Here is a 27,732-nt window from a genome sequence, read left to right on the forward strand (position 1 = left end):
TAGATAGATAGATAGATAGATAGATAGATGGAGTTTCTGGTGGCTCAGTGGGTTAAGGATCAGGCATTGTCACTGCAGCAGCCTTGGTAACTGCTGTGGCATAGGTGGGATCCCTGGCCTGGGAACTGCCATATGCCAGAGGTGTGGCCAAAAAAATAATAAACAAAAAAATAAATAAAGTTTCCATCTGAGTTTTGAGGCAGCCTCCCTTTTTTAAAGAACAAAATGCTCAAGTTCAGTGCCTCCAGGATCTTGATTAATTAAGCATGTAATACTGCATTTGTGTGTGTTCCCTTTTGGCTGAAGAAACAAGTCTCTTTGTTTCCACTGGACTCCAAGCTGGCAGTGACCAGAAGAGAAAAAGATGAGGGTCAAAGCAGCAGCCTACAGAGATGAGGAGAAATCCCTCATTACTGATGATGCTTCAGTATCCTGAAGCCAAAACTACAGAAAAGGAATCTTTGGGCTAATTTAAGCTTGGCCAGATGCCACCACTTCTGGCTGGTGGCCAGAGGCCCTCGGCTGGGAGAGGGCTGGCAGGGTGCCCCTGGAGAAAGTCAAGCATTTCATTGCTGAAGCTGCCATTGGGTGTGTCTGCTCACTCGGAAACCAAAAACTCTTTGATCCAACAGGCTTCCCAAGTGGTTCCTTAGCACATGACACCTGCCAACCTTTACCTAACTGATCCCACATCCCCTCTGCCAATCAAAGCAACCCAGAATCCTACAGTCAATGGGAACAGAAAACAAAGCCCCGGCCTTGGACCCTCTATGTCTTTACATATAAGGCCTTGCTCAAGGATCTGGCAAAGGTCATGAAAGCTTTCCTCCACACATGGTTCTATGTTTGGGCTCCTACCAACTGACTAGAAAAATCATTTTTCTTGGTAAACTTAATTACCAGGTGACTTCATCACTGCATGGAAGGTGCTAAACAGTGGAATTCCAAGTAAGAATTGAAGCATGGGCTGCATGGCTGTGTAATAACCTACAGTTTTAGATTCAAGCCTCCTGAGACAGGTAGGTTTTGTCACAACGACAGCTCAATATCTAAGCCTTTCGCTGTTAAGCTGCCATGGCCACCAGGCACTCTACTTCTAGAAGAAAGAGCATTCTCAGTTGTAATGTAACGGCCTATGATTTGTTTCCTTAAGACAAACAATACAGAATGGATTCCCAGATATTGAGTAATCTGAACTGCCTGTAAAAAAAAAAAAAAAAAAACTGTTATACTAGTCCCTTTCACCCCTGATCGTTTCTGGGTTCTAAAAAGAAAATCCTTGAGAACTACACTCAGTATTTTCCCTATAAGGGAAAAGAATCTGGAAAGGTATATATACCCAAGTCCCTTTGCTATACACTGGAAACTAAATGTTGTAAATCAACTAAACTTCAATTTTAAAAAATGAGAATTTTGAGGAGTTCCTGTTGTGGCTCAGCAGTAACGAATCCGACCAGGATCCATGAGGATGCGGGTTCAATCCCTGGCCTCGCTCAGTGGCTCAAGGATCCGACATTGCCGTGGGCTGTGGTGTAGGTTGCAGATGTGGCTCAGATCCAGCATTGCTGTGGCTGTAGGCCAGAAGCTATAGCTCTGATTTGACCCCTAGCCTCGGAACTTCCATATGCCACAGGTGTGGCCCTAAATAAAAAAGAGAGAATTCATAAAAGTTAAAATAAAAAGAAAAGATTTCTAATTCAAAAATTATATTTGAGTCAAATGAGCAGCAATTCTGAACACAAGGAAAGTAAAATTGGGGGGAAAAAAATCACTGGATTCAATGTGTAAAAACTAGAAAATGAGCTGTCCCAACTAAAACAATTATAAATGCCCCCTGCATCCAAATCCAAGAAAGCCTAAATGCTAAAGCAAAAAGTTTGTGTTTTTCCCTCTGTTACAAGTACCAGACTAGAAGAGGATTTCCAGAAGACCCAGCCAGCACCACACTTTGTAAGATAACTTAGCAACATCCTCCATAATATTAGATGAACAAATGATATATGTCATACTTGACAGGGAAAATAAAAAACAAAAGACCTTTTTACTCTCTCTTAATCTATATTGTTCTTGATATACTTTCATTTCCCTAGTTCTTACTTATGATGTTTAAAAAGACATATGAATCAATTTTATACTTTCTGACAATAATGATCTATAATCCCATTTTTCCTGGTCTGCTTTAATCCAAGCCCATCTCCTAAACCCCTCTCAGTGCTCACAGCTGATCATTCTAAAAGCCTGCCGTTGTCAAATAAGCCTGAGAAAAACTAGCTTAAGGGTATTCCTCCTGATTGATGCTTAAAATGTCAAACAGAACACCTGTTGGCAGCTCTAACATTTACTGTTTAATCAACGAAGAGCAAAAGAAAAAAAATAGTCAAAGCAACAGCTGCCGCCTCAGAACAACTTAATGTGTTTGCCGAAAAGTGTTCACGAATAGAATTTTTAAAAACTTTTTAATATGGATGACTGATGACTAGCTGCCTCTTACTCCATGAGTAATCAAAACCCTTGAGCATTATTAAAATTCCTTCCATAGTCCTTATATTTCTCATGTTTTTATACCCATGAGTTGCTCACTTATAAATAAGAAGGAAAAACAATGTAGTACAAAAAGCTCAGAACTGGATCTATTTCTGCCTCACCTACTTGCTGCTGGGCTATTTGGTAACATAGAACCTCTCAGAACTTCAGTTTCTGCATGATGTGGGAAAGGACCAGTCCAAGGATTCTCAACCTCAGAGCTACTGCGTTTGGGGCCAGATTATTCTTTGTTCAGAAGGTGCCTCCACCCAGTTGAAAATCACTGGACTAGTTATAGACTCAATTTCTCTCCAGCTCTGGTACCCTACAAAATAGGCTAAATATCTTATTTTCTTAAACGTTATTTGTTAAGCCACTAGTCAACATCCCCAGTGTGAGGGTCTGTAGTTTGAATCAAAATACAATAACCATTTGTACCAATTCTAATTCTAAAATCTTTTTGGCGATAAAAATTCACAAGAGGACAATAAAGCAAAATAAAAGAGAAGCTAATATAAATGAAATATATGCCAATAGTATTTTCATCCCATTTTTGTGGGTAACTCTTTCAACTGGTTAAAAAGGAAAGATAAAAAGAAAGGCATTTTAATGTGCTCTTTAGTTCTCCCACATGTGTATTTTTAGTAAGCAAAGGAGCCTTATAATAACAAGAGCAGGCGTTCCCATTGTGGCTCCGAGGTAACGAACCTGACTAGTATCCATAAGTACAAGGGTTCAATCCCTGGCCTCACTCAGTGGATTAAGGATCTGCCATTGGCCTGAGCTGTGGTCACAGATGAAACTCGGATCTGGCATGGCTGTGGCTGTGGCTGTGGCATAGGCTTCCAGCTGCAGCTCTGATTCAACCCCTAGCCTGGGAACTTCCATATGCCTCAGGTGTGGCCCTAAAAAGACAAAATAAATAAATACATAACAAGAGCAATTTAAAGCACCTGATTTTTAGGAAAGAAGGAAAACAATCCTTTTTAAGCTATTTTTAAGCATATTAGGGGGGAAAAACGTTTATACCATCTTACAAATTCCTGTTTTTACTCCAAATTTATGAAACAGGTACCTTACAATCTATAGCTGGTATTCCATCTGCTCTGAGGTGATAAATGTATACTCTTCAATGAGGGAAATAAACCTTGGATTCCATATTCCTGAAGAACTGGTATTAGTTTACCGAGTCATTTTTGTTTGGTTTCGTTTTTTCAGTAAAATTAGTTTCAACTGCCCAGAGGCCAAATCCCATCTCCCAGATTACTGATCTTCAATGAAACATGACAGGAAACCCAAGAGGATGACTATCATTCAAGTTACCCTTTCCTGGAGCTCCCACTGCGGTCCAGTGGGTTAACGATCTCTGCAGCAGCTCAAGTAACTGCAGAAGCACAGGTTTGACCCCCGGCCCAGTGCAGAGCGTTAAGGATCTGGTGTGGTCCCAGCTGTGGCGTAGATGGCAGCTGCAGTTAAGATTCAATCCCTGGCCCAGAAACTTCCATATACCACGGGTGCAGCCAAAAAAATATTTTTTAAGTAACCCTTTCTTTACACAGAAACATATAATGCAAGGGCGCTTTTTCTGTTGAAGATGTTAATTTCATAATCCAGGTAAAAGTAGAAGACTTTTGTGAGATTGTGACTTTAGCCTCCAAATTTAAAACTTATTAGACAGGAAAAGGGACTTAAGAGAAAATTAAGTGCCTAAAGTGGCCCATGGTTCTAATATGACATAAAAATTGCTGTATTGCTTTTTTTTTTTTTTTTTTTTTGCCTTTTAGGGCTGCACGCATGCCACATGGAGGTTCTCAGGATAGGGGTAGAATCAGAGCTACAGCTGCCGGCCTGCACCACAGCCACAGCAATGCAGAATCCGAGCCTCATCTGAGACCTACACCACAGCTCACAGGAACACTGGATCCTTAATCCACATCCTCATGGATACTAGTTGGTCTCATTACCACTGAGCCACAATGGAAACTTCCAATAACTGCTCTATTCCCAAAAACCTCTAAATGTAAAGGAGAGCAAAGCATAAAGTAAACATGTTGCTCTTTTTTATTTTTTGTCTTTTTGCCATTTCTTGGGCCACTCCCGCAGTGTATGGAGGTTCCCAGGCTAGGGGTCAAATCGGAGCTGTAGCCAACCTACACCAGAGCCACAGCAATGCAGGATCCGAGCCGCGTCTGCAACCCACACCACAGCTCACGGCAACACCGGATCTTTCAACCAGGGATTGAACCTGCAACCTCAGGGTTCCTAGTCGAATTCGTTAACCACTGAGCCATAACGGGAACTCCATTTTTTTTTTTTTTTTGTCTATGTTGCTCTTTTTTAAAAAGAGGTGAGATGGGAGTTTTCCTGGTGGCCTAATGGTTAAGGATCTGGCATTGTCACTGCTGTGGCACAGGTTCAATTCCTGGCCCAAGAACTTCCTGCACACGAGGGCAGAGCCAAAAATAAATAATAAAAAATTAAATAAAATCAGAGATATTTAATAAATAAAACTGGAGACATTTAATAAATTAAATAAATAAAATCAGATACATTTAATTAATTAATTAATTAAGGTAAAAGCTTAAAGAATACCTAAACGTGTAACCACGAAGACAGCACTTTCACTTTACCAATGAAGACAGGAGAACCCAAAGTCAACTCCCAAGTGTTGGCAGATTACAGATGAAAATGCGCCTTCTCCCCACACCTGTCCTCATTTTCCTTCCCTTGTTCAGTGTGTTAAAGTATCTGGTTATACAACCTCTATGATATTTACATAAGAAAGCAAGTAAGGGGTTATATTCATTTTCCCAAGTTGCTATCCACAGCTGTGGTGGACACAAATGACTCGAGTAATGGAAAAACATCAGATCCCGTGAAAAGGCAGATAGTTATGCCTGTAGACTAATCCAGCATGTCCTCTGCTGTTCCTTTTCTCACCTAAGTTCCCTCCAGCAAACGGACCAAAACACAGCCTTCAAGACCATAGCCCCGCTGCACTTACAGCAGGACAGAAGAATGTTAAATTAAAACGCGCCCAGAACCAGGCCGACCAAAGTCTCATTTGAATAAAGCACACAAAAACACTCTCTCCCACAGAGAATGACAACCGTGAGGGCAGATTTTGTGTATGCCATGGGGAATCTGTCTCACGACTTGAGTAAATGAGAGAGTGTGTGGCATAAAGTCACAGATACCCTAAAAATCAACTACCTTTAACGGCCCTCTCCCATGCCCTGCTTCTCTGGAACTCCCCCAGTCCCAGCTGCTGCCCTGATCAAAGGATCCCCTTGCCTAAAATGGTTAAAACTGCCATTTGGGGGAGTTCCTACTGTGGCTCAGCAAGTTAAGAACCTGACATAGAGACCTTGAAGATGCAGATTTGATCCCTGGCATCGCTCAGTGTGCTAAGAATCCCACGTTGCTGCAAGTTGGGGCATAGGTTGAAGATATGGCTTGGATCCTGTATTGCTGTGATTATGACACGGGGTGGCAGCTGCAGCTCCAATTTGACCAACCCCTAGCCTGGGAACCTCCATATGCTGCAGGTGCAGCTGTAAAAAGATAAAAGGAAAAAACAAAAAACAAAAAAACCTGCCATCTGGTAAGCAATGCGTTGAGGAGGTTATACTCTGTTTCTAGTTTCCAAGCATGTCTTTGATCTTCTTCTATCAAAGGATAAGGAAGGAGAAACGCAGTTCAGTGGTGCTAAACTCAAGCTCATCTGCATTATCTGGAGTTGAGCTCTCCCTCCCTTCCTTTTTTTTTTTTTAATAGCATCCTCCCTAATGATTCAATTCCTTCTTTTCAATACTGAGTAGGATTCAGCTTCACAATATTATGTCAGTAGCCCGAAATCCTTCTTTCCCTTTGGGTGGAATTTAAAACACTTCTCCCATTAGTCCCAGGCCAAGAGGGACAGTCTCATATCAAAGTGTAGACTGCCACCTACTGGCTGCTCCCTTCTCGCACAGCTCTCTGTTCTCCCCAGAAAGTGAACCAATCCCCCACAAGGTTTTCTTGTTGTGTCATTCAATGCAATCTATTCAACTTTATCGACATCATCTTTTTAAGTTTTTGAAATAGAAATCCTTTAAACAAGGATTTACTGTATAGCACAAAGAACTACATCCAATATCTTAAACTATAATGAAAAGAATTTTTTAAAAATTATATATTTATATATATATTTATGAATAACTGAACCACATTGCTATACACTTGAAACTAACACAATATTGTAAATCAACTATACTTCAATAAAAAATTTAATTAAATAAATACAAATTCTTTTAACTTCAGAAAGAGGACACCAAGGAGTTCCCACTACAGCACAATGAGGTCGGCAGCATCTCTGCAGCAACAGGATGCAGGTTTGATACCCAGCCCGGCACAGAGAGTTAAAGGATTAGGCATTACTGCAGCTGTCCTGTAGGCTGCAACTGCAACTTGGATCTGATCCCTGGCTTGGTAACTCCATATGCCACAGGGCAGGCAAAAAAAGAAAGAAAAAAAAAATTCCCCAGCCTGTACTCAAAAGGCAGAACATTATTTTTAAAAGATGTGCTACTTTTTCAAATACACAAAAAGTTCTGTTTTGATAGCTTTCTCTTCACCATTTCCTTTATTCTTCACTCCTAAGAACTGAAGCTCATTCCCACTTAGAGAGAATGGTAGTGATTTAATTGTTTATATTGATCAACCTGGGATTATTCAAAATAATAAATCCATAGTCCTAAAACTATTGCAAAAATTCACAGTTGCTGCCGACAATAAAGCTGAGGTAATTAGATGTTCATAGCTCAACACTTTGTCACACACACATAAATCTGCCAATGCATTCATTCTATGAAGAGTGGGCTTTTTTAAGCGAAGAGCTAGTTTCTCCCAGTTGAGCCAATTTAAAAAAGAAAAATCAGACCAACTGAAAATCCTTAAAGGGAGATAAGGAAATCCCCTTTCTGAGGCAACAGGCCACTGCCACAGTCTTCGTGAGAGTGAAGAGAAAATTCACTCAACAATATTCATGCAATAAGTACTGCCTGACACTATATTAGGAGCTGTCGGTTGCCTTTGAGAAGTTGCCTGGTGAAACGATCTCGTGGGACAACAATTACAACATAACTCGCAAGATATAAAAGACATACAGTGATAAGGAAGTAGCTGGATCTGCCCTGGAGGGTCAGGAAAAGCTTTAAAGAGGAAACTTTTCAAGATGAAATAGGAGTTTCCCAGGGAATCAAGATGAGGGCGAGAGATCCAAGCGGTATGCACAAAGGAAGAGAGATGAAAAACACAAGGGCTTGGGGAAGGCATCTGGTAATTCAGTATTAGTAAAGAATAAAGTGAGTGAGGCCAGGTAGGTGGGAGGGGGCAAAGCCTTTGGCATATTCTGCCAAGAAATGTGTCCTTCAGCATGATGGCAATGGTGACAAGGTAGGGATGGGAGGGAGAATGATTACAAAGAAAAGCAACAAAACTGTCCAAGCAGAAATGACTATGGATCCAAAGGGAGATTCCAGGGTAATGACAATGAAAAGAAGACAAACTTTATAAACGTAGGACAAACTCTACACAAGGAACTATATTCAACATTCTGTAATAACCTATAAGGGAAAAGAATCTGAAAAAAAAATATGTATGCATAACTAAATCACTTTGCTGGATACCTGAAACTAACACAACAATATAAATCAACTGCTGTTTGGAGCTCCCGTCACAGCTCAACAGTAACGAACTTGACTGCTATCCATGAGGACGCGGGTTTGATCTCAGGCCTCGCTCAGTGTTTTAAGGATCCAGCATTGGCTTGAGCTGCAGTGTAGGTTGCCGACACAGCTTGGATCCCACGTTGCTGTGGCTGTGGTATAGGCCAGCAGCTGTATCTCTGATTCAACCCCTAGCCTGGAAACTTCCATATGCCTTGGGTGTGGCCCTAAAAAGCAAATAAATAAATAATATAGCGTTCAATAAAAAATAAAAAGTACATCTTTAGGAGTTCCCGTCGTGGCGCAGTGGTTAACGAATCTGACTAGGAACCATGAGGTTACAGGTTCAGTCCCTGCCCTTGCTTAGTGGGTTAACGATCCGGCGTTGTCGTGAGCTGTGGTGTAGGTTGCAGACTCGGCTCGGATCCCGAGTTGCTGTGGCTCTGGCGTAGGCCGGTGGCTACAGCTCTGATTCAACCCCTAGCCTGGGAACCTCCATATGCCGCGGGAGCGGCCCAAGAAATAGCAACAACAACAACAACAACAACAAAAAGACAAAAAGACAAAAAAAAAAGTTCATCTTTAAATAACATTCTAAACTGGCAAAGAAAAGAAAAGACAAACTCTGAAGATAAAATCATAGGACCTGACCAGATACGGGGGATGAGAAAGGAAAGAGACTTGGACCTCCCAGATTTCTGGCTTAGGTACCAAGCAGATGGTGATGTGTTTGCTGAGATAGGAAATGTAGGTGGGAGGCATGGATTTGGTAGGTGGATATAATAAACTCAGCTGAGTCTGAACACCTGAGGAGGGAAATGCTGGTGCTAGAGTGACAGGAATGTGAAGGTGAGGATGGCGGTGGGTCGAGGGTACTGAAGGCATTCGTGATGCTCAGGCCAGAGGTCCCAGACTGGAGGTAGAAATTCACAAGTCAGTAGCGTGTGAGCACAGGAGGGAATGCCCCAGGTGGAATGGGTACAGTAAGAAGAGCACTGTGGCTGAGATCCAGGCAGAAGCCAAGAGAAGAGCTCCCAGCTTCATAAAGCAGGGGGCACACGACTGCCCTGGCTCAGAGAAAGCAGAACAGTGAAGGCTAGAAACTGTCAGCACAGACACAGCCAAGGCTAAGTTACAAACACATAATTTGACTTGTGGTTTCAGTTCCACAGTTTGGCAGTCATCATGCCATCTGATAACAAGTAAAAAGCTTCTTGGACCCATCAGAGAGAGAAGGGCACAAAGCAAACCGATGCCCCCAAGGTTGGAGGAACAGACGGGTAAGCAGATGGAATCTCAAATTTCCAGGGCAGGAACCAGAGCTGGGGTAGGAAGCCTGGGCTGTAACTGATCAACTGCTGGAGGTTCACTGTGAAGGTTCAAGCTGGAGAGTTAAAAACTCCAGGGAACCCAGGCATAGAGCTCCCGTCCCCCACCCAATATTGTGACGTTTTGCTGCCAGGAGCTCAACCAGGTTTCCACAATGAATATTAGAGAAATTCCTCTTGCTTTCAGAAGGGGAAATGGACAAGGAATCATTCTGAAATATGCCTGGGCATTCCCTAAGGATCCGGCATTCTCACTGCTGTGGTGCAGGTTGAATCCCTGCCCAGGAACTTCCACATGTCATGGGCACAGCCAAAAAAAAAATAAAATAAAATAAAAAAATAAAAAAAGAGGCCATGACCTCACATAAAACTAGTTAACCACACACATCCCTTCTTTCTCAGATTCTTTTTCCACATAGACCATCATGGACTATTGGGTAGAGTTTCCTGTGCCATACAGCAGGTCTCCGATGGCCAATCATTCTATAAACCTCAGGGTATACAGGCATAACTGATCATTTTGTTGTACAGCAGAAAGGATCACAACACTGTACATAATTACACTCAATAAAACTTTTTAGAAAATGAAAAAAAAAAAAGTTAACCAGAGCATAACCTACTGGGAAAACTAGTGAACCAGGGCCTAACCTAACTGGTACAGGGAAAGGGAAATACCCAACTCAAGCCCACTCTAATCACCCTGTCCTACCTGAGGAGAGAAAGAACTGAGAAACATTTGTGAAGTTCATGGTCCAGCGGCAGAACTTAGAGCAGTTCCTTTTACCCAGTGCATCAAGTTTGGCTCTGAAGAAAAAAGTTACAAGGAGCACCAAAAGGCAAAAGACACAATCTGAAGACACAGAGCAAACCTCAGAACAAGACGTGGCAGGGATGCTGGAATTATCAGATGGGGATTTTTGTTTTAATTATTATTCTTTTCACAGCCACACCCATGGCATATGGAAGTTCCCAGGCTGGAAGTTTAATCAGAGCTGCAGTTGCCAGCCTATGCTACAGCCGCAGCAACATGACATTTGAGCCACATCTTTGACCTACACCGCAGCTTATGGCAATGCCAGATCCTCAACCCCCTGAGTGAGGCCAGGCATTGATCCCACAATCTCATGGTTCCTAGTCAGATTTGACAGGAACTTCTCCCATTTTCCAAATTTTCTACGATGCATTTTGAAGTCAGAAGAATAACATTTTGTTTTGTTTTTTAAGAATCTAAAATCTCTAGAAGTCAGAATTAGCCGGAGCTAATTAAGATAGTTTGAGATGGCTAAGATTGGTCCAGGCATCTCAAACTCAAAAGAGCTGTTAAAGGAGTTCCCATCGTGGCGCAGTGGTTAACAAATCCGACTAGGAACCATGAGGTTGCGGGTTCCATCCCTGGCCTTGCTCAGTGGGTTAAGGATCCGGCGTTGCCGTGAGCTGTGGTGTGGTGTAGGTCGCAGACTCGGATCAGATCCTGCATTGCTGTGGCTCTGGCGTACGCTGGCAGCTACAGCTCCGATTAGACCCCTAGCCTGGAAACCTCCACGTGCCGCAGGAGTGGCCCAGGAAATGGCAAAAAGAAAAAAAAAAAAAAGCTGTTAAAATAGCCAGGGGAGAAAGCAGAGGGATAGGACCCAGAAAAATCAAACTGCTACAAAGAGAAGGACACAGAACAATCTCAGAGTTCCTGCTAAGTGGGCTGGAACCTTCTATGCTTTCCTGGATTCAAGTATAATATAACCTCAGAGTAGAGCAAGAAGGAATATCAATTGGGGGGGGGGGAGCCTTAAGGACCCTCACTCCTTACTCAGGGCACAGGAACTTTACAGAGCAGTGGCAAAGGAAAGAAGCAAAACTAACTGCTTTGATTTTCAGATTAGATTAAATCTGAGAAAAGAAAGGAAAGGTCAAAGCCCCTCTAAGGCCCCCTCAGCAGTAAGGGGTGGAAACACACTGCAGTGGTTTTGTTCTTACGACACAATATTCAAGGAGAACAAGCTGCGAGTGGGAAGCTGCAATGGGCCAAAATGCTAGTCTGAGTCAAGGGAAATGAGTGAAAGCAACAGACAGAAATCGACCACCTGCCAGGCAAAAAGCAGAGCCAGTGGGAATGAAACATGTGGAAGGATAACGTGAAGGTTAATGCCAGGTGTCCACCTGCCATGGTGCCTGGCTGTTAGAGACCCGTCTAGCTATGGATTGCTGTGAAGGTATTTTTAGATGTGATGAACATTTAAATCAGGCCTCATCCAATCCCTTGAAGGTCTTAGGAGAAAAGACTCAGCTTTCCCAAACAAGAAGAAATTTGTCCTGAAGACTCTGCCTGGGCTTCCAGCCTACATATTTCAGACTTTGCCATCCTCACCATGTTGCGAGACGATTCCTTAAAATATAAATTTCTCTTTCTTTCTCCTTTTCTCTTTCTCTCCAGGAAGAAAGGAAGAAAGAAAGAAAGAGAGAGAGAGAGAGGGAGGGAGGGAGAGAGAAAGAAAGAAAGAAAGGGAGGGAGGGAGAGAGAGAAAGAGAGAGGTAGAGGTATAGGTATAAGTACAGGTAAGTATAGATATAGATATATGTACATATAATACATACACACACACATATATATGTAGATACAGCCTAGTGGTTCAAGTTCTCCGGAACAGGTAATTAAAGTCGAAATCTGGAGTTCCTGCTGTAGCACAGTGGGTTAAGAATCCAGCTGCAGCATCTTGGTTCAATCCCCGTCCTGGCACAGTGGGTTAAGGATCCAACATTTCCATGGCTGTGGCAAAGGTCGCAGCTACAGCTCAGATTCAATCTCTGGCCCAGGAATTTCCATATGCCACAGGTGTGGGACAAAACAATAAATAAATAAAATAAATAAAAAGATGAAATCTATTAGCAGAGACCAACAGGGCAGAACCTTGAACTAGAGGTAATAGAATTGACACTAAGGTAGGCACCACAAGGAGATGAGAGATTCCCAAATGTATGAATGACATGATAAACAATACAGTTAATGAAGACTATTTTGGAACCTGTAATATGTGTAATATCAACTAGATCAGAAGGAAGCTAGAAGCAGAACACATTTAGAAAAATCTAGACCAAAGAAACCTGTGGAAACAAAAAGCAACCCCACCATACGAGAAGCATTTGGCAAACATTTTAACTGGCATATTTTGTATTTTCAAGATCTTTGGGAGTTCCCATCGTGGCGCAGTGGAAACGAATCCAACTAGGAACCATGAGGTTGTGGGTTCGATCCGTGGCCTTGCTCAGTGGGTTAAGGATCCAGCATTGTCATGAGCTGTGGTGTAGGTCGAAAACTCGGCTCAGATCCCACATTACTGTGGCTGTGGCTGTGTCCAGCAGCTATAGCTCCGATTGGACCCCTAGCCTCGGAACCTCCATAGCATCAGGTGTGGCTAAAAAAAAAAAAAAAAAAAAAAAACTTTAAGTGAAAGTTCTACAGGAATACTCTTCCTACATAGAGGTACAAACTTACCATACTTGTCTCGCAAGCCAACAGTACATCTAAAGACTCCACCAAAGGCCACATCTTCACCAAATATTACTGAAAAGCAATGTTTAAAAAACACATTTAATTAAATGATACTAACAATGAAAATAAGGAATCTAAATGTTTACATTTTAAAATAGAAAATAGAAATGGACCACAGATCTAATTTTTTTTTTTTTTGGTCTTTTTATGGCTGCTCCCACAGCATGTGGAGGTTCCCAGGCTAGGGGTCCAATTGGAGCTACAGCTGCCAGCCTACACCACAGCCACAGCAATGCAGGATCTGAGCTGCATCTTCGACCTACACCACAGCTCACAGCAACGCCGGATCCTTAACCCACTGAGCGAGGCCAGGGATCGAACCCAAGTCCTCATGGACACTAGTTGTGTTTGTTACTTGCTGAGCTGCTATGGGAACCCCTGGACCACAGATCTAAATCAAGGTTTTGATTAAGACATCAGTGACACTCTAGGCTGGAGAATTCTGCACAGCGGCTTGGCCTGTGCACTGTGGATGGACACTAGCACCCCTGGCTTCTCTCCAGGGGTGACCATCACCTCACACACAGCTGGGACAGCCTCAAATGTCTCCAGACATTGTTAAATGCAAGGGGACAATGGGGCATGGGGGCGGGGATGAAAATCGCCCCAGGTGAGAATCTGAAATGTCATCTCCTTTTGCCCACAAGGGATATGAGGCCAGAAAAGAAGTCAGAAAGCAAGAGGCAGAACCAAGACTCATGCTCCAGGCACCCAAGTCCCTGGCTAGTGGTTTTTTCCTTACCACACAATACACAAGGAGAGCCAGCAATCTGAAGAGCTGAAGGAAGAGTATTTCAAGCCGAGGGAATAGTCACAAGTAGGAAAGTGACTCAGACTGCGTGCAAGGGAGAGGAGGTAAGTATGATGGGATGGGATGACAGTATAAGGGAATACTCAGTAGTGCTCTGTAATGAGGCCAAGAAAACCAAACAATGAGGATTCCCAAAGTCTGAGTTCTAGTCCCACCAAAGCACCTCCCCAGCTTTGCGGACCTAAGAAAATAACTTGCCCTTACCTAAGCAGCCACAGTCATTCTCCAACAGCATTCAAAACAAAGTAGGGTCTAACCATCTGCTAGTTTAGCCCTCACTGCCTCCTAAAAAATAAACTGTTTTTAACTTGACCTTAAATCCAGAGATTCTCAAGTGGAAACTCAAGGCATACTAAATATATGAAGTAACATCAATCAAATTCAGAAAACATGGGTTCCTGTTGTGGCTCAGTAGTAACGAACCTGACCAGTATCCATGAAGACACGGGTTCGATCCCTGGCCTCGCTCAGTGGGTTAAGCATTGCCATGAGCTGTGGTGTAGGCCAAGCAGCTCATATTTGGCATTGGCACAGGTTGACAGTTGCAACTGATTCGACCCCTAGCCTGGGAACATCCATATGCTGCAAGTGTGGCCCTAAAAAGACAAAAAAAAAAAAAAATCAGAAAACATACAGCAGGACAACTGGTTTTATATCAATAATTCTCTAAGACAAAGCTACTTATAAAGTTAATTACAAATATTAAAGTTATTTAATAACTTTTACAAGTTGGGGTTCCCATCGTGGCTCAGCAGAAACGAATCTAACATCCACGAGGATGCAGGTTTGATCCTTGGCCTCGCTCAATGGGTTAAGGATCCAGCATTGCTGTGGCTGTGGTGTAGGCTGACAACTACAGCTCCAATCCAACCTCCAGCCTAGGAACCTCCATATGCTGTGGTGCAGCCCAAAAAAGAAAAAAAAAAAATCTTACAAGTTTAATGATAACATAACCCCAAAAAAGCACAGAATCAAACCTTCATTTTATAAATAGATAGCTGAATGAAATAGTATTTTCCATTTTTTCTATATGCTAAAGAAACCCCCCACAAAAAAATCCATATTGATGCAATTTTAGGACCCCACATACTATGGGATGTCAGAAATACATGAGAACTAATTCATATTAAGTGGATTAAAAAAATGTGTTAGTATCATAATTTGATTATTTAGCCTTAAGCATTTGTTCAGGTCTTTTAAAAATTTCAAGTAAAGGAGTTCCCGTTGTGGCTCAGCACATTAGGAACTTGACTATTATCCATGAGGATTAGGGTTCTGATCCCTGGCCTTGCTCAGTGGGTTAAGGATCCAGCATGGCCACAGGCTGTGGCCCAAGTTGCAGTTGGGGTGCAGGTTCGATCCCTGACCCAGGAACTTCCACATGCCACTGGTGCAGCCAAAAAAACCAATTTCAAGTAAAGTTATCCATTGAGCTCCAGACAAACATTTCCAGCAAATCTTCAATTCTGAATTAACAGAACTACCACAGTCAAGCACAAAAGAAGTTTACCTGCAGTAGGATCTTTGGCCAATGAGTTATCCAAGGCACTTGTTACTGCCTGGAAGAGATTCATTTTCTGAGTTTGCCCTGTGAAAAATTTTAAAAATAAATAAATAAATTATTGTCAAATATGTTAAAAAAAAAAAAACCCAGTTTCTTAACAATTGATTAAAACTTGATTAAAGTCAAGGTAGAAAGGAAGGAATGGCAGATGTTACACAAATTTATTGGATTATTTACAGTGGTGCTGGCTCTGTAAAGGATACAAAAGCAATACAAACACCATAAACAGATGTTTATGATGAGGAAAAATTTAAACATTTAAACAATTTAAAAACCAGTATTTAAAAAAGGAAAAGGGAAGATAATAAAGTTGAACAAATGTGTGCAGACAATAAATAAAAGCTATGGAAAGTCAAGAAAAGGAAAGCAGGAGTTCCCTGGTGGCCTGGTGGTTAAGGCCTTGGCATTGTCACCGATGTGGCTCAGGTTTGAGTGGGTTCGGTGGGGAAAAAAAAGAAAAGGGAAGCATCCAGAGTAAGATCAGTCTGGGAAGATGCCCTGGATGGGTGTTAGGAACAGAACCATAACAAACGCACGTGATCAATGGCATGTAAACGTGCCAATATGAGCAAACAGTTATGGGCCATGGTTATAACCATGGGGAGGCCAAAAAACTTCAGTGCCCAGAACTGCTGGTGTTTGGAGAGTACTATGATCCCATATCTAAACACATCGGCCTTGGTCCTTCTTACTATCTTATTGCTCAAACAGAATCTCTGCAAGTCACCCTCTGTCTCCCTAAATGGGTTATTGAGAGGGTTAACTGGAACAATGCATGTAAAGTACTTAGAACAGTGCATGACACAGCAAGCACTGAGTAAGTATTAGCTCTTTATTGTTAGACTCTGGACTTGGTCCGTGTCCTTCATCTTGACCTTGGCATCAGTCTGATGGTGTAAAGCTTTATTGGGGAAAGTTCCAAATGTTGGAAATCAGAAACATTTCATAGTGACTTTATTGCTTTTTTTTTGGCCTCACCCACAACATGCAGAAATTCTGGGGCCAGGGATCAAACCTAAGCCACAGCTCTGACAATGCCAGATCCTTAACCCACTAAACCACCAGGGAACTCTAGAAATATCACAAGTTTAGAGTTTTGGTTTAAGCCTCGGCACTGCCCAGGGTTCACAGTCATCCCAAAATATTAGGGTCAAATCCTCTCCCAAAGTGCCAGTCAAGAGCAGAAAGTTTCTGCCTGAATCTCCTCTGATGCACAGGCCCAGGGCTCCATTTAGTGTCAGATCCATGCACCGTGGGTGCTCACCTTAACCCACAGCCATGCTGACAGCAAACCCCTCCCACCTGTGCGTATGCTGACCACAGTCCTAGGTAACTGCTGTGAACTTCAGCAGCCTGTGAGTACCCAAAGCCAAGGTCTAATTCCCAGGGTGGGTCATGCATTCTACCCTGTGACCATGAGGCTCTGGTCACCAGTCCTTTGCCTGGAGACCCATTCCTCAAATAGCCTGATTCCACGGGAGGCTCTGACCTATGACAAGCCCAATCTTCCACCTTCCACTAACACTCTACCTTCTGATCCTCTTTCAGCCCTGAGCGCATACATCTCTCTGATCCCTTCAACACTGCTGAATGCCCAGGCTTCAGGTCTCAGCAATTCCCAAGCATATCTGCCCTGCTACTTCAGAGCCCTGAATAAAGACCTGTTCTACTCCTACTTCTGGTGGGGAGAATAGGAATTTATTCAAGAAATTATTGTCATATTCCCTATGTCAAAGGATACACATTCACACCACATGTCCAAAATTACTTTATTTTTCTTCAAGCTAGGCCTATATCATTTATAGATACTTTATAGTTATAGTTTTTATAACTCTTGAAGTTGTTGACTGGCACCCAGCATCAAATGATACGGGTTTAGGGTAAACTATTTTCCCAACTACCATAACATTCTGACTCTTTGTCCTATTTCACACATTGCCTAAAGTAAGATTTTCATTTATCTTGAGGATTTTCACAGCTAAGAACCTACGGAGAATGAAAATTCCTACACTTCTAAGCTGGTATTTATTTCAAGTCTGCTGACCATTTGAAATAATACTGAATGCCCCAAAGACATCGCATCTCATTGCCACTTGGCAAGTTTCCAGTAGGACGAAAACAAATACTCTAATAATAAAAATCATACAAAATGAATCTGGAAAGTATTGCTTGATAACCACAAAGGATTTGCTCATCTTGTATGAAAATAATTTACAAGTAAGAATGTTCCTGAATACTTTCTTTTTCCAAATAGAATCAGAATTTTGGGATTTTGGATTAACTGCTATTCTACTAGATGCTTCTGAAAGCTTAAACGATAATTTTCAGTATAGCAACAATGACTTTTGATTCTTTTTGAATCTGCAGCATGATTTATGGATGGGTCAGGGGGAAATCACAAGTTATTCAGAGCTAACCTCATTTTAATATATATTTTTCCTAGAATTATTTTCCTCAGCAACAACTATGGATAAAGCATGCCTCAAGTTCCCTCATGGTAAGAGAAGCACACCTGTACCACATCCAACCAAAGCTGTACCACCAGTTAGACTTGAAAAAAGAAAAAAAGAAAAAGGTCAGAACACTGCTACAAAATCATTCAACACACGCAGCTGACAAATCATGCAATTACCAGTATCATAACTGGCTGCAAAATTGCAAAACCAGACTGATGACTCTTCTTTTCCAAGACACAAAGTTAAAACAAACATATAAATGCAGCCAGCAGCACAATTTTCTGAGGTAAGAGTACCCTTTCATAAAATGGGGCTTTAGGGGTGGAACTGAGCTGCCTACTCAAAACTGTCCTAAGTAGACAACTGTGGAAAAACACATCATCCTTTTGCTGCAAAGATAAAGTCATATGTTGGTGGGATGCAATAGAACATCAGCTCCAAGAGGGCAGGGCTTCTTAACTGCCTTTGATCAGAGCTACCTGCGTGACTCTTCCAACAACATCTGACATAGGAGGTGCTCAATAAGTAGTTGTGTGAATAGCTGAATAAATCTATGAGGCTGTTTCTTAAAAATTAAAAAATACATAAAGCAAATTGTTCGCCAACTGCTTAAAAATAAAGGAATAGGGTAGGAAAAAGAAAATCCACCAATGCCACAATTTAAAGACAAACTGCACCAATGTGATTGTCTCCCTAGAAAACCCAAGAAATCCAGAGTTCCCGTCGTGGCACAGTGGTTAACGAATCCGACTAGGAACCATGAGGTTAAGGGTTTGGTCCCTGCCCTTGCTCAGTGGGTTAACGATCCGGCGTTGCCGTGAGCTGTGGTGTAGGTTGCAGACGCAGCTCGGAGCCCGCGTTACTGTGTGTTGCTGTGGCTCTGGCGTAGGCCGGTGGCTACAGCTCCAATTCAACCCCTAGCCTGGGAACCTCCATATGCCGCGGGAGCGGCCCAAGAAATAGCAACAACAACAACAAAAAAGACAAAAAGACAAAAAAAAAAAACCCAAGAAATCCAAGTTCCCGTTATGGCTCAGCGGAAACGAGTCTGACTAGTGTCCATGGGGATTTGGGTTTGATCCCTGGCCTCACTCAGTAGGCTAAGGATCCAGCGTTGCCAAGAGCTGTAGTGTAGGTCACAGACGCAGCTCGGACCTCAAGTTGCTGTGGCAGTGGTGTAGGCCAGCAGCTTTACCTCTGATTTGAACCCTCACTTGGGAAACTTCGATATACTGTGAGTGCGGCCCTAAAAAGCAAAAAAAAAAAAAAAAAAAAAAAGAAGAAGAAAAGAAAAGAAAACCCAAGAAGTCAACTAAAGTTTTACTTTAAACAGGAGGAGAACTTGATAAGGTAGCTGAGTACAAAAATACACATAAATTAATAGCTTTCATATATTCATATCACAGGTAGAAAATGTAATGGAAAAAAAGTCCCATTTACAATAGCAACAAAAAATGATAAAATAGGAGTTTCTGGGTGACTCAATGGGTTAAGGATCCAGCATTGTCACTGCTATGGCTCTGGTTACTGCTGGGCTCTAGTGACTGCTGTGGCATGGGTTAGATCCCTGGCCCAGGAACTTCCACATGCTGCCAAAAAACAAAAAGATAAAATAACTAATAATAAATGTAACAAGATACAAAGCACTAGATAAAAAATGTTAAGACAACACAGATTGACACAAAATAAGGTAAGTACATAGATATCCACTCTCACATAGAAACACTCATTATTAAAGAAGTCAATTTTCCCTAAGGGATAAATTTAATCTGATCTCAATAAAAATTCCTAAAACATTTTTTAAAAAGACAAACTGCAGGTAGAAGGGAGTGGGGGAGAGGTGACACTACCATACCAGCCTGATGGAGCAGTACTGGGTTATTCTGAGTAACCATTGCACATGCAGCCTGGGGAAAGACTGAAGAGTCAGAGAGGTAGAGCAAGGGCACCTGAGACTACAGGCAAGCAGGTGCCCCAGGAAGTCTCCAGAAATAAAAGAGGGCAGAGCAGCACATGTCAACAGTGAGTTAGAACAAACAAATACAAATGCAACAGCCATGACGTGGAAAACTAGGGTTGACTTCAGAGAATGAAGCTTCCACCACCACCTCCAGCACTGGCCCCTCTCTGAGCTGCTGAGACCCTGGTATAGACCTGGGTATCACAGCCCTTCATCCCTCACCGTGTCCCTCTTAGAGACTTCAGCATTTAACACAGTGCCAGACACATACATGACAAATAGTACATGCCTGCTGAAGCAATGGTTTCCATGGCATCATCTAGCACCAAGCACATAGTAAAATGAGAGGATCCCTAAGAAAGTACCTGTTTTCCCCCAACCAAACCTCTTCCACCCCTCCAGGTACTCTATTCTCCAGGAATCTTTTGCTGTGACCCAGGTGTGTACCTCTACCCCCTTCTAACCTCTATTAACAGGTGTCCCAACCTCTACCCCATTAAGTTGCAGAGATATGCCAAATATCAGGGGCGGAACACTGTACCCTGAAATGTACATAAAGGATCTATAAACACAAATATCTTTTTTTATGGCCACACCTGCAGCACATGCAAGTTCCAGGGCCAGGGATTGAATCTAAGCCACAGCTGTAACCTACATCATGGCTGCAGCAATGCTGGATCCTTTTACCCACTGCGCCGGGCCAGGGATCAAACCTGAACCTCCGCAACAACCTGAGCCCCTGAAGTTGGATTCTTAATGCACTACAACAGAGTGGTAACTCCAACACAAATATCTTTTTAAGGTGCCAGTGTTACGGCATATCCATCAAAAGGAAGAACTGAAGAGTTGGAGGAGGGGGTTATAGCAACATCCGCCATGCTATGACTCCCATGGTATGAGAGCCTACAGTTCCTTTCCCTTTGCTGGCCCTCCTCTACTCAGTCTCTGAATGATCTTTACATCCATCTATATGCCAGTGGCTCACAAATGGATCTCTCCAACCCAGACCTCTCCTCTGGGCGCTTGGCTTTTTTTATCCAACAGTCATAAGGTCTCCATTTGGGTGTTGGTTTTTCTAACTCAACAGGCACAAAACTGAACCCTAGGTGTCTGCTCCCCAAACCAGTCTTTCCCATTTTAGCAAACGGCGCTACACTGCACCCAGGTGCCCAAACCAGAAACCAAGGAAGAGTCCACGAATGCCTTCCCTGTGTTCCTTCTTCATATCCGATCCATCAAATCCAACTTCCAAACATACAACTTCCAAAATTTAGCTTAAAATCTAGCACTAACCATGTCTTATTTCCAGAACTCACCATCCTCTTCCTGTTCCAAGAAACCAGTTCCTAATGGCCTATCTTAGCTCTAGCTACTGTAACAAAATACTATTTGGGCAGTTTACACAACAGAAATGTTTCTCTCACCATTCTGGAGGTGGAAAGTTCAAGATCAAGGTGAGTTCCTGGTGAGGACTATCTTCCTGGTCTGTAGAAGGCCGTCTTCTTGCTGTGTCCTCACATGATAGAGAGAAAGGTAATCTCTCCTCTGTGTTTTGGGTTTTGGGGTGGGGTAGGGGAGAGTTTGTTTTTTGTTTTTGTTTTTTTGGCCATGCTCCTGGCATGCAGAAAAGTTCCTGGCCAGGGATCAAATCCGCATCACAGCAGAGACCTGAGCCACAGCAGTGACAACACGAGATCCTTAACCTACTGTGCCACCAGGGAACTCCTCCCATGTCTCTTTTTATAAAGGCTCAAATCCTATGCATGAAGCCTTCGCTCTCACAGGACCTAAGTACCTCCCCATGGCGCCACCTACAAATACCATCACACTGGGGTTATGCCTTCAACATAGGACTCTGGGGTGTGTACCAACATTCAAGCCTCCTCATTTCTACTTTCACTGCTCCAAATCATTCATCGGAGAGCTGCTATAGTGAGTCTGCAAAGGCAAAGCAATGTTATTTTATGTTACTCCTCTGTTCAGAATCCTTCAAAGGCCTCCAACTCTCTGTGGCATAAAGCCCCCCTCCTCACCACGCCCACCAGGCCCTGACCACCTCAAGAGTCCCCACACCACTGCTCCCAAAGCTCACTCAGTCTTCCGTCCCTTCATCCAAACCAAGCTCCCTCCTAGCTCAGGTCCTTTGCATGTGTAGACTCCTCCACCTGTTACCCCATTCACACCTCCTTGGAAGCCCCCTTCTATTCCCCCCGCCTCCCAGGGCTGTTCACTCTTACCTCTTCCTGAGGGCCTTACCCAGTCTCTGCTACTCTCTTCCCAGCTCCTGAACATTCCCTCCAGGTCCTTTACCACCACTGGATGTAAGCATGCATCTGCTTGCTCTTTTTTGTCCACCTCCTCCACAGGACTTGAAATTCCATGAAGACAAGGCCACAGTCACAGCCCTAAGCACCGAGTACAAAGTTTGGCCTCCAGGAGAAAATTTCAAATCAACAAGTGAACAAACTCACACATATACATGATGCCTGAATTCGGGTCAGGGAGCAGCCCGGATATATGGTTCTTAGGGAGCAAAACCACATTAACGAAGGAAGCAAACACACGGGCACTATGCAGGCCTGGCCTGGCATCTCTTCTGCCATTTACTCCCTGTGTGACCCTGGGAAGGTTACTTGACCTTCAGCTACCTCCTGGCAGAGCTCTTTTGAGAATTCAGTGAGATAGTTACTATCGAATGCCTAATATATATGGAGTACCTACTACTTACCTTCCCTCTCCCCAGATTAGGGAGGCCTTTTCTACCAATAGTAACCACACAGACATCTCACTGAGTGCCTCCAGCATCCCTGAGGCAGTACAGATGAGGAAGCTTATGAAGACCAATAAACAGGGCCAAGGTCACAAGGCTAAGCTCTGAAGTGGGGCTCGTATTCAGGCATGTCTGAGGCAAGAACCCCGGCTCTAGGCATCTTGGCAGAACTGCCTCGAGAATGGCACAGTCTTTTATGATGATGGCAAGAACAGGATGAGGAATCAAGTTCTCAGAATCAGGTTCCCAGATGACGTAGGGAAGCTATCTGAAGGTGTGTAAATTCCAATGAAAGAGGACAGCAGTGGTTGCTCAAATGAGATGCAAAAGAAGGGACGCCATTGGAGAGAGCCAGGTTTGGGGCGGGGTGAAGAGGAGGCAAAGTGCTGTGGGAAGAAACTAGGAACATGGATGAACAAAAAAGTGCTCAGGTGCATGGACTCCAGGAACAGCCTGAGCCAGACCACTTAAATAAGGAGCTGGCTCCACCTCTTCTGGGTGGTCTCACCTGAGGAGGTTTCAAGGTCTATAAGTAGAAGTTTGGAGTTCCCACTGTGGCGGGTTAAAGATAAGCATCCAGCGTTGCTGCAACTACGGTGGTGGTGTAGATCACAGCTGTAGCTGAGATTTGATCCCTGGCCCAGGAACTTCCATATGTCATGACGCAGCCAACAAAATTTTTAAAAATAAATAAATAAATAAATAGAGGAAGTCTGGCTCCACCTCTTCCAAGTGGTATGACCTGGGGAAGTTTCAATGCCAAAAAAGTAGAAGGTCAAACAGTTTGTGTCTCAGTTTCTTCATCCGTAAAATAACAGGATCTCTGTCACAGCACTATCATGTGAGGATCAAGTGATTTGATACATGTAAGACACCCAGAATAGGCATGATACATGTCTGACACATAGGGAGTACTGATTAAAGTGTCTGCCATCATTGCTTATCTTCCTTCTGTGGGCTACCAGCAAAGGCTTGGATGAGCAAGGAAAAAGAACAGGAAACACAGAGAAGGAGAAAAGAGGAAGGACACAAAGGGGGCAACTGTGAATAAGATGAGGAAAAGAGAAGAGTTCCTGCTGTGGCACAGGGAGTTAAGAATCCAACTGCAGCAGCTCAGGTCACTGCAGAGATGTGGGTTCTATCGCCAGCCACAGTGCAATAAGTTAAAGGATCCGGCATTGCCACAGCTGGGACGTAGGCCCCATCTGCAGCTGAGATTCAATCCCTGGCCCAGGAACTTCCACTTTTTAATATGTGGGTTCCACCATTAAAATATACATATATATATATATATGTCGGGAGCCATAAGGCTGCTCCAGTAAAGAAAGCAAAGCCACAGTTGGCACCTGCATGAGGCTTGTCTGGTTAGCAGAGCTACAGACAAGCTGAAGAAAGAAGAGGGATTGCAGAGCAATCCCTTGGAAAACATCGGCTCCTGGAAAATAAAAATGATATCCCTTAAAAAATATGTTAATCTATTTTTTCTGTGTTTATCCTTCTTTTTCTATCTTTGATTCACAGCTTTCTTATAGCTAAGGATTTGCCCCGGGTATGTAAAACATCTGAACCAAAACAGAGTGAAGTTATTTAAACAATGTAATGGAAAAAGCCTTTGTTTTGGAGTAACAATTTATGGCACCTATTTTATAAGAGTATACAGGGGAAACTTATGATTTCAGTCCCTTCACTTGAAAAGAAGTTTGGGGCTGGGAAAAGTGTTGTATGGCCTACAAATTGCTATTTTCTACAACAGATATATTTTTTATTAAATAACAGTGTCACCTGTAACTTTCATCCCTTGTGGGGGCACTTGATAATTTTTGGGTATAATACTCCTTTCTATTGAAATTGGTGGTTTGGAACTTATGTAAATCAGCACAATAGGTTAAATGCTTAGCTTGCTGGCGCCAAATAAATCGTAGCCTCAAGAATGTCATGAGCCCAAGGCTTTCATGCGTTTTTGTTAACTATATACGCCTTTAGTTAAATAATGTTAGGTATCATAGTTTATTACTTATTAAAGCTTTGTTCTTAATATAGAATAGAATAGCTACTGTTGTTGACCTTTTAAGAAAAATACAGTGTGAAACTTTAAGTTTGTAATCTTGAAGAAAAATCTAAAGTTGAAAGGAACATGTTTTAACTAACCTTTTTTTTGTATCTCAGGTGGAGGGAACAGAAAGGGCTTTAAATCAAATGTTAATGTCAAATCTTACACAAAACCTGATTGTGAAATGGTATAAAAACTGATGCTTTTCATTTAATAAATTGGGTCATCTGCAGCATGCAGCTGAGGAGTTGGCTCCAATTCTTTCCGCACCATTTGTAGCCCATCCTCTCCTTCGGCACTCCCTGGTTGTTGGGGCTGGACCCCGGCATATATATATATGGAAAAGAGATAGGGAGAGAATGATCTCATCTCAAGGGTTCCAATTTTGACATAGTTGTTTTGCTGCCTACCTCATGGTACTATATTCCACTTCCAGTGCTAGAGACTGAATGTTTGTGTCCCCCCAGATTTAGAAACTTTACCCCCAGTGTGACAGTACTTGAAGGTGGGATCCTTGGGAGGTATGTCACGAGGGTGGTGCCCTCATGACTGGGATTAATGCCCTACTCTTTTTTTTTTTTTTTGGCTTTTTTAGGGATGCACCTGTGGCATATGGAAGTACCCAGGCTAGGGGTCAAATCAGAGCTGCAGCTGCCAGCCTACATCACAGCCACAGCCACAGCAACACGGGATCCTAGCCACGTCTTAAACCTACACCAAAGCTCATGGCAATGCCAGATCCTTAACCCGGTGAGCGAGGCCAGGGATCAAACCCACATCTTCATGGATACTAGTCAATTTGTTTCCACTACACCACACAGGAACTCCAGGATTAATGCCCTTCCAAAAGAGACCCCAGGAAATTCTCTCACCCCTTCCACTGTAAGAGAACACAGTGAGAAGACAAACATCTAAGAACCAAGAAGGAGACCTTCACCAAACACTGAATCCAAATCATCTCTGACTCTGGGCTTCCCAGCTTCCAGAATGTAAGAAATAAATGTCTACGGTGTCTAAGCCATGCAGTCTATGGACATTTTTGTTATAGCTGCCCAAATGGACTAAGACATCTCAACACATCCAAAATTTAAGTCATCCCCTCTCTCTCTGAAAACGTGCTCCTCCTCCAGCAGCCCTCATTTGTATCAGCGTGACCATCCCTCTACCAGCCTTTCAGCCTCCAAGGCTGAAATTGTCAAGTCACCTTTGAGACACCTTCCTCCGAGCCCCCACGTGCAAAACAGTGCCAAATCCAGTTAACCCCTCCCAAACATACAACCACCTCCACCTATACCCTCCAAATGCAAGCAAGGATACACTGTCATGTGGAAAGTTACAATAATCTCTCTGACTGATCTCTGCTCCTTACTCCCCCTTCACTAATCCATTCTATAAATTTGCCAATAATATAACACAAGCACATCTCAAGTCCCTTTTCTTTTTTTTATTTTTTTTTTGTCTTTTCCTCCTTTTAGGGCCACACCCATGGCATATGGAGGTTCCTAGGCTAGGAGTCTAATCAGAGCTGTAGCTGCCAGCCTATACCACAGCCACAGCAATGCTGGATCTTTAACCCATGGAGCAAAGCCAGGGATGGTACCTGCAACCTCATGGTTCCTAGTCAGATTCGTTTCCACTGCACCACAATGAGAACTCATCAAATCCCTTTCTTAACAGTCAATGGCCCTCCAGAGCCCACAGAATTTGAATGGGTACCTAATGCATCAGCGCAATGAAAGAAACATTGGAGATCTTCAATCTTTTTTCCTCCCCAGCTTTTATTCTGGCTTTCAAGGCCTCCATTTACTTTTCCAAACTTATTTCCCACTCCTTCTCATGTTCCTTCAAGTAAACTCACTGCTTCCTGTTCCTTATATAAACTCCATGCTTTCTAATCTCTCTTTGCTGACATTTTTCCTGACCCTAAAAATTTTAATATTATATTATAATAATATAGAAGATGCTTAACCCACAATGCAAGCCCTCTTCCTTCTACCCTTCATCTTTGAGAGCTGCTTACCGTCCCCTACACAGGACATCCCAGCCACAGTGGCCTTCTTGGTTCCTAGAGCATAAGCTCACCCCACCTCAGGGCCCTCGCCCTTGTTTGTCCTTGTTTCTTCCTGGACAACAAAACTCCCCTTTGGTCTTTGCAGAGGTGATTCCTTTGCCATTTCTCACGGCGCAGATTATATATCACTTCCTCAGTATCAACAGTGACCACCACTCTATTTAAGGAGTCCTTTCCATGAGTCAAAATAACCAAGATAAAAGAATAAAAATTACTTGTAGTGCATATGTAAGGCAGAGAGATACTGTGTAAAGGCAGAGGGAGAATAAATATCTTCATTACTATCTTTAATGTACAAAATGTTAGTCCAACAAGTGTGTGGGAGGCTCTGGAATTAGACAAATCCAAATTCTTGTCCTGCTACTTATCGCATGTAGGCAGGCCACTAACATCTCTAAGCCTCAACTTTCTCGCCGGTAAAATGGGTGTAATACTGCCCAGCTCACAAGGTTACTGTGAGGATTAGAGTCTGACATCTACCACCACACTTGGAAGAGGGCAGCTGCTCAAGACTGGTAGATAACATTAGCACTGACAAAAAAAGTCACCACAGGTACAACTTTTAAAATACACACACGGAGTTCCCCTATGGAGCAGCAGGTTAAAGAACCGGAGATGTCACTGCAGCAGCTCGGATTGCTGCTATGGCACAGGTTTGATCTCTGGCCTAGGAACTTCCGCATGCCGTGGGCACAGCCAAACCAATAAATAAATAGAATAGAATAGAATACATAAAAACAAGGGACATTCAATTCATAAAAGAGAAAATAAATCTGGCACAAAAATAGATGGGAAAATATTCCTCAATAACAATGAAACGAATGCGTTTTAAAACAAAGTGCAGTTAGCACAAAATACTCGAGTGTCTGTATGTGTGTGTATACATATATAAGTCTTTTTTTTTCTTTTTTTGCTTTTTAGGGCTGCACCCATAGCATATGGAAGTT

The 27,732-nt window shown here is 42.8% G+C and overlaps 1 protein-coding gene across 1 annotated transcript in view; it reads right to left on the bottom strand.

Moving 5' to 3' along the window:
* Positions 1–27,732, bottom strand: part of BCKDHB (branched chain keto acid dehydrogenase E1 subunit beta) — a 261,605-nt gene that overhangs the window by 231,671 nt on the left and 2,202 nt on the right. Inside the window, exons 2-3 of the mRNA XM_047763367.1 lie at positions 15,425–15,502; positions 13,047–13,115 (exon numbers count right to left, since the gene is read on the bottom strand). Coding sequence (XP_047619323.1) covers positions 13,047–13,115; positions 15,425–15,502 — 147 coding nt within the window. The remainder of the gene's footprint in view (positions 1–13,046; positions 13,116–15,424; positions 15,503–27,732) is intronic.

Source organism: Phacochoerus africanus, chromosome 2, assembly GCF_016906955.1.
Source record: "Phacochoerus africanus isolate WHEZ1 chromosome 2, ROS_Pafr_v1, whole genome shotgun sequence".
NCBI classification, from domain to species: Eukaryota; Metazoa; Chordata; class Mammalia; order Artiodactyla; family Suidae; genus Phacochoerus; species Phacochoerus africanus.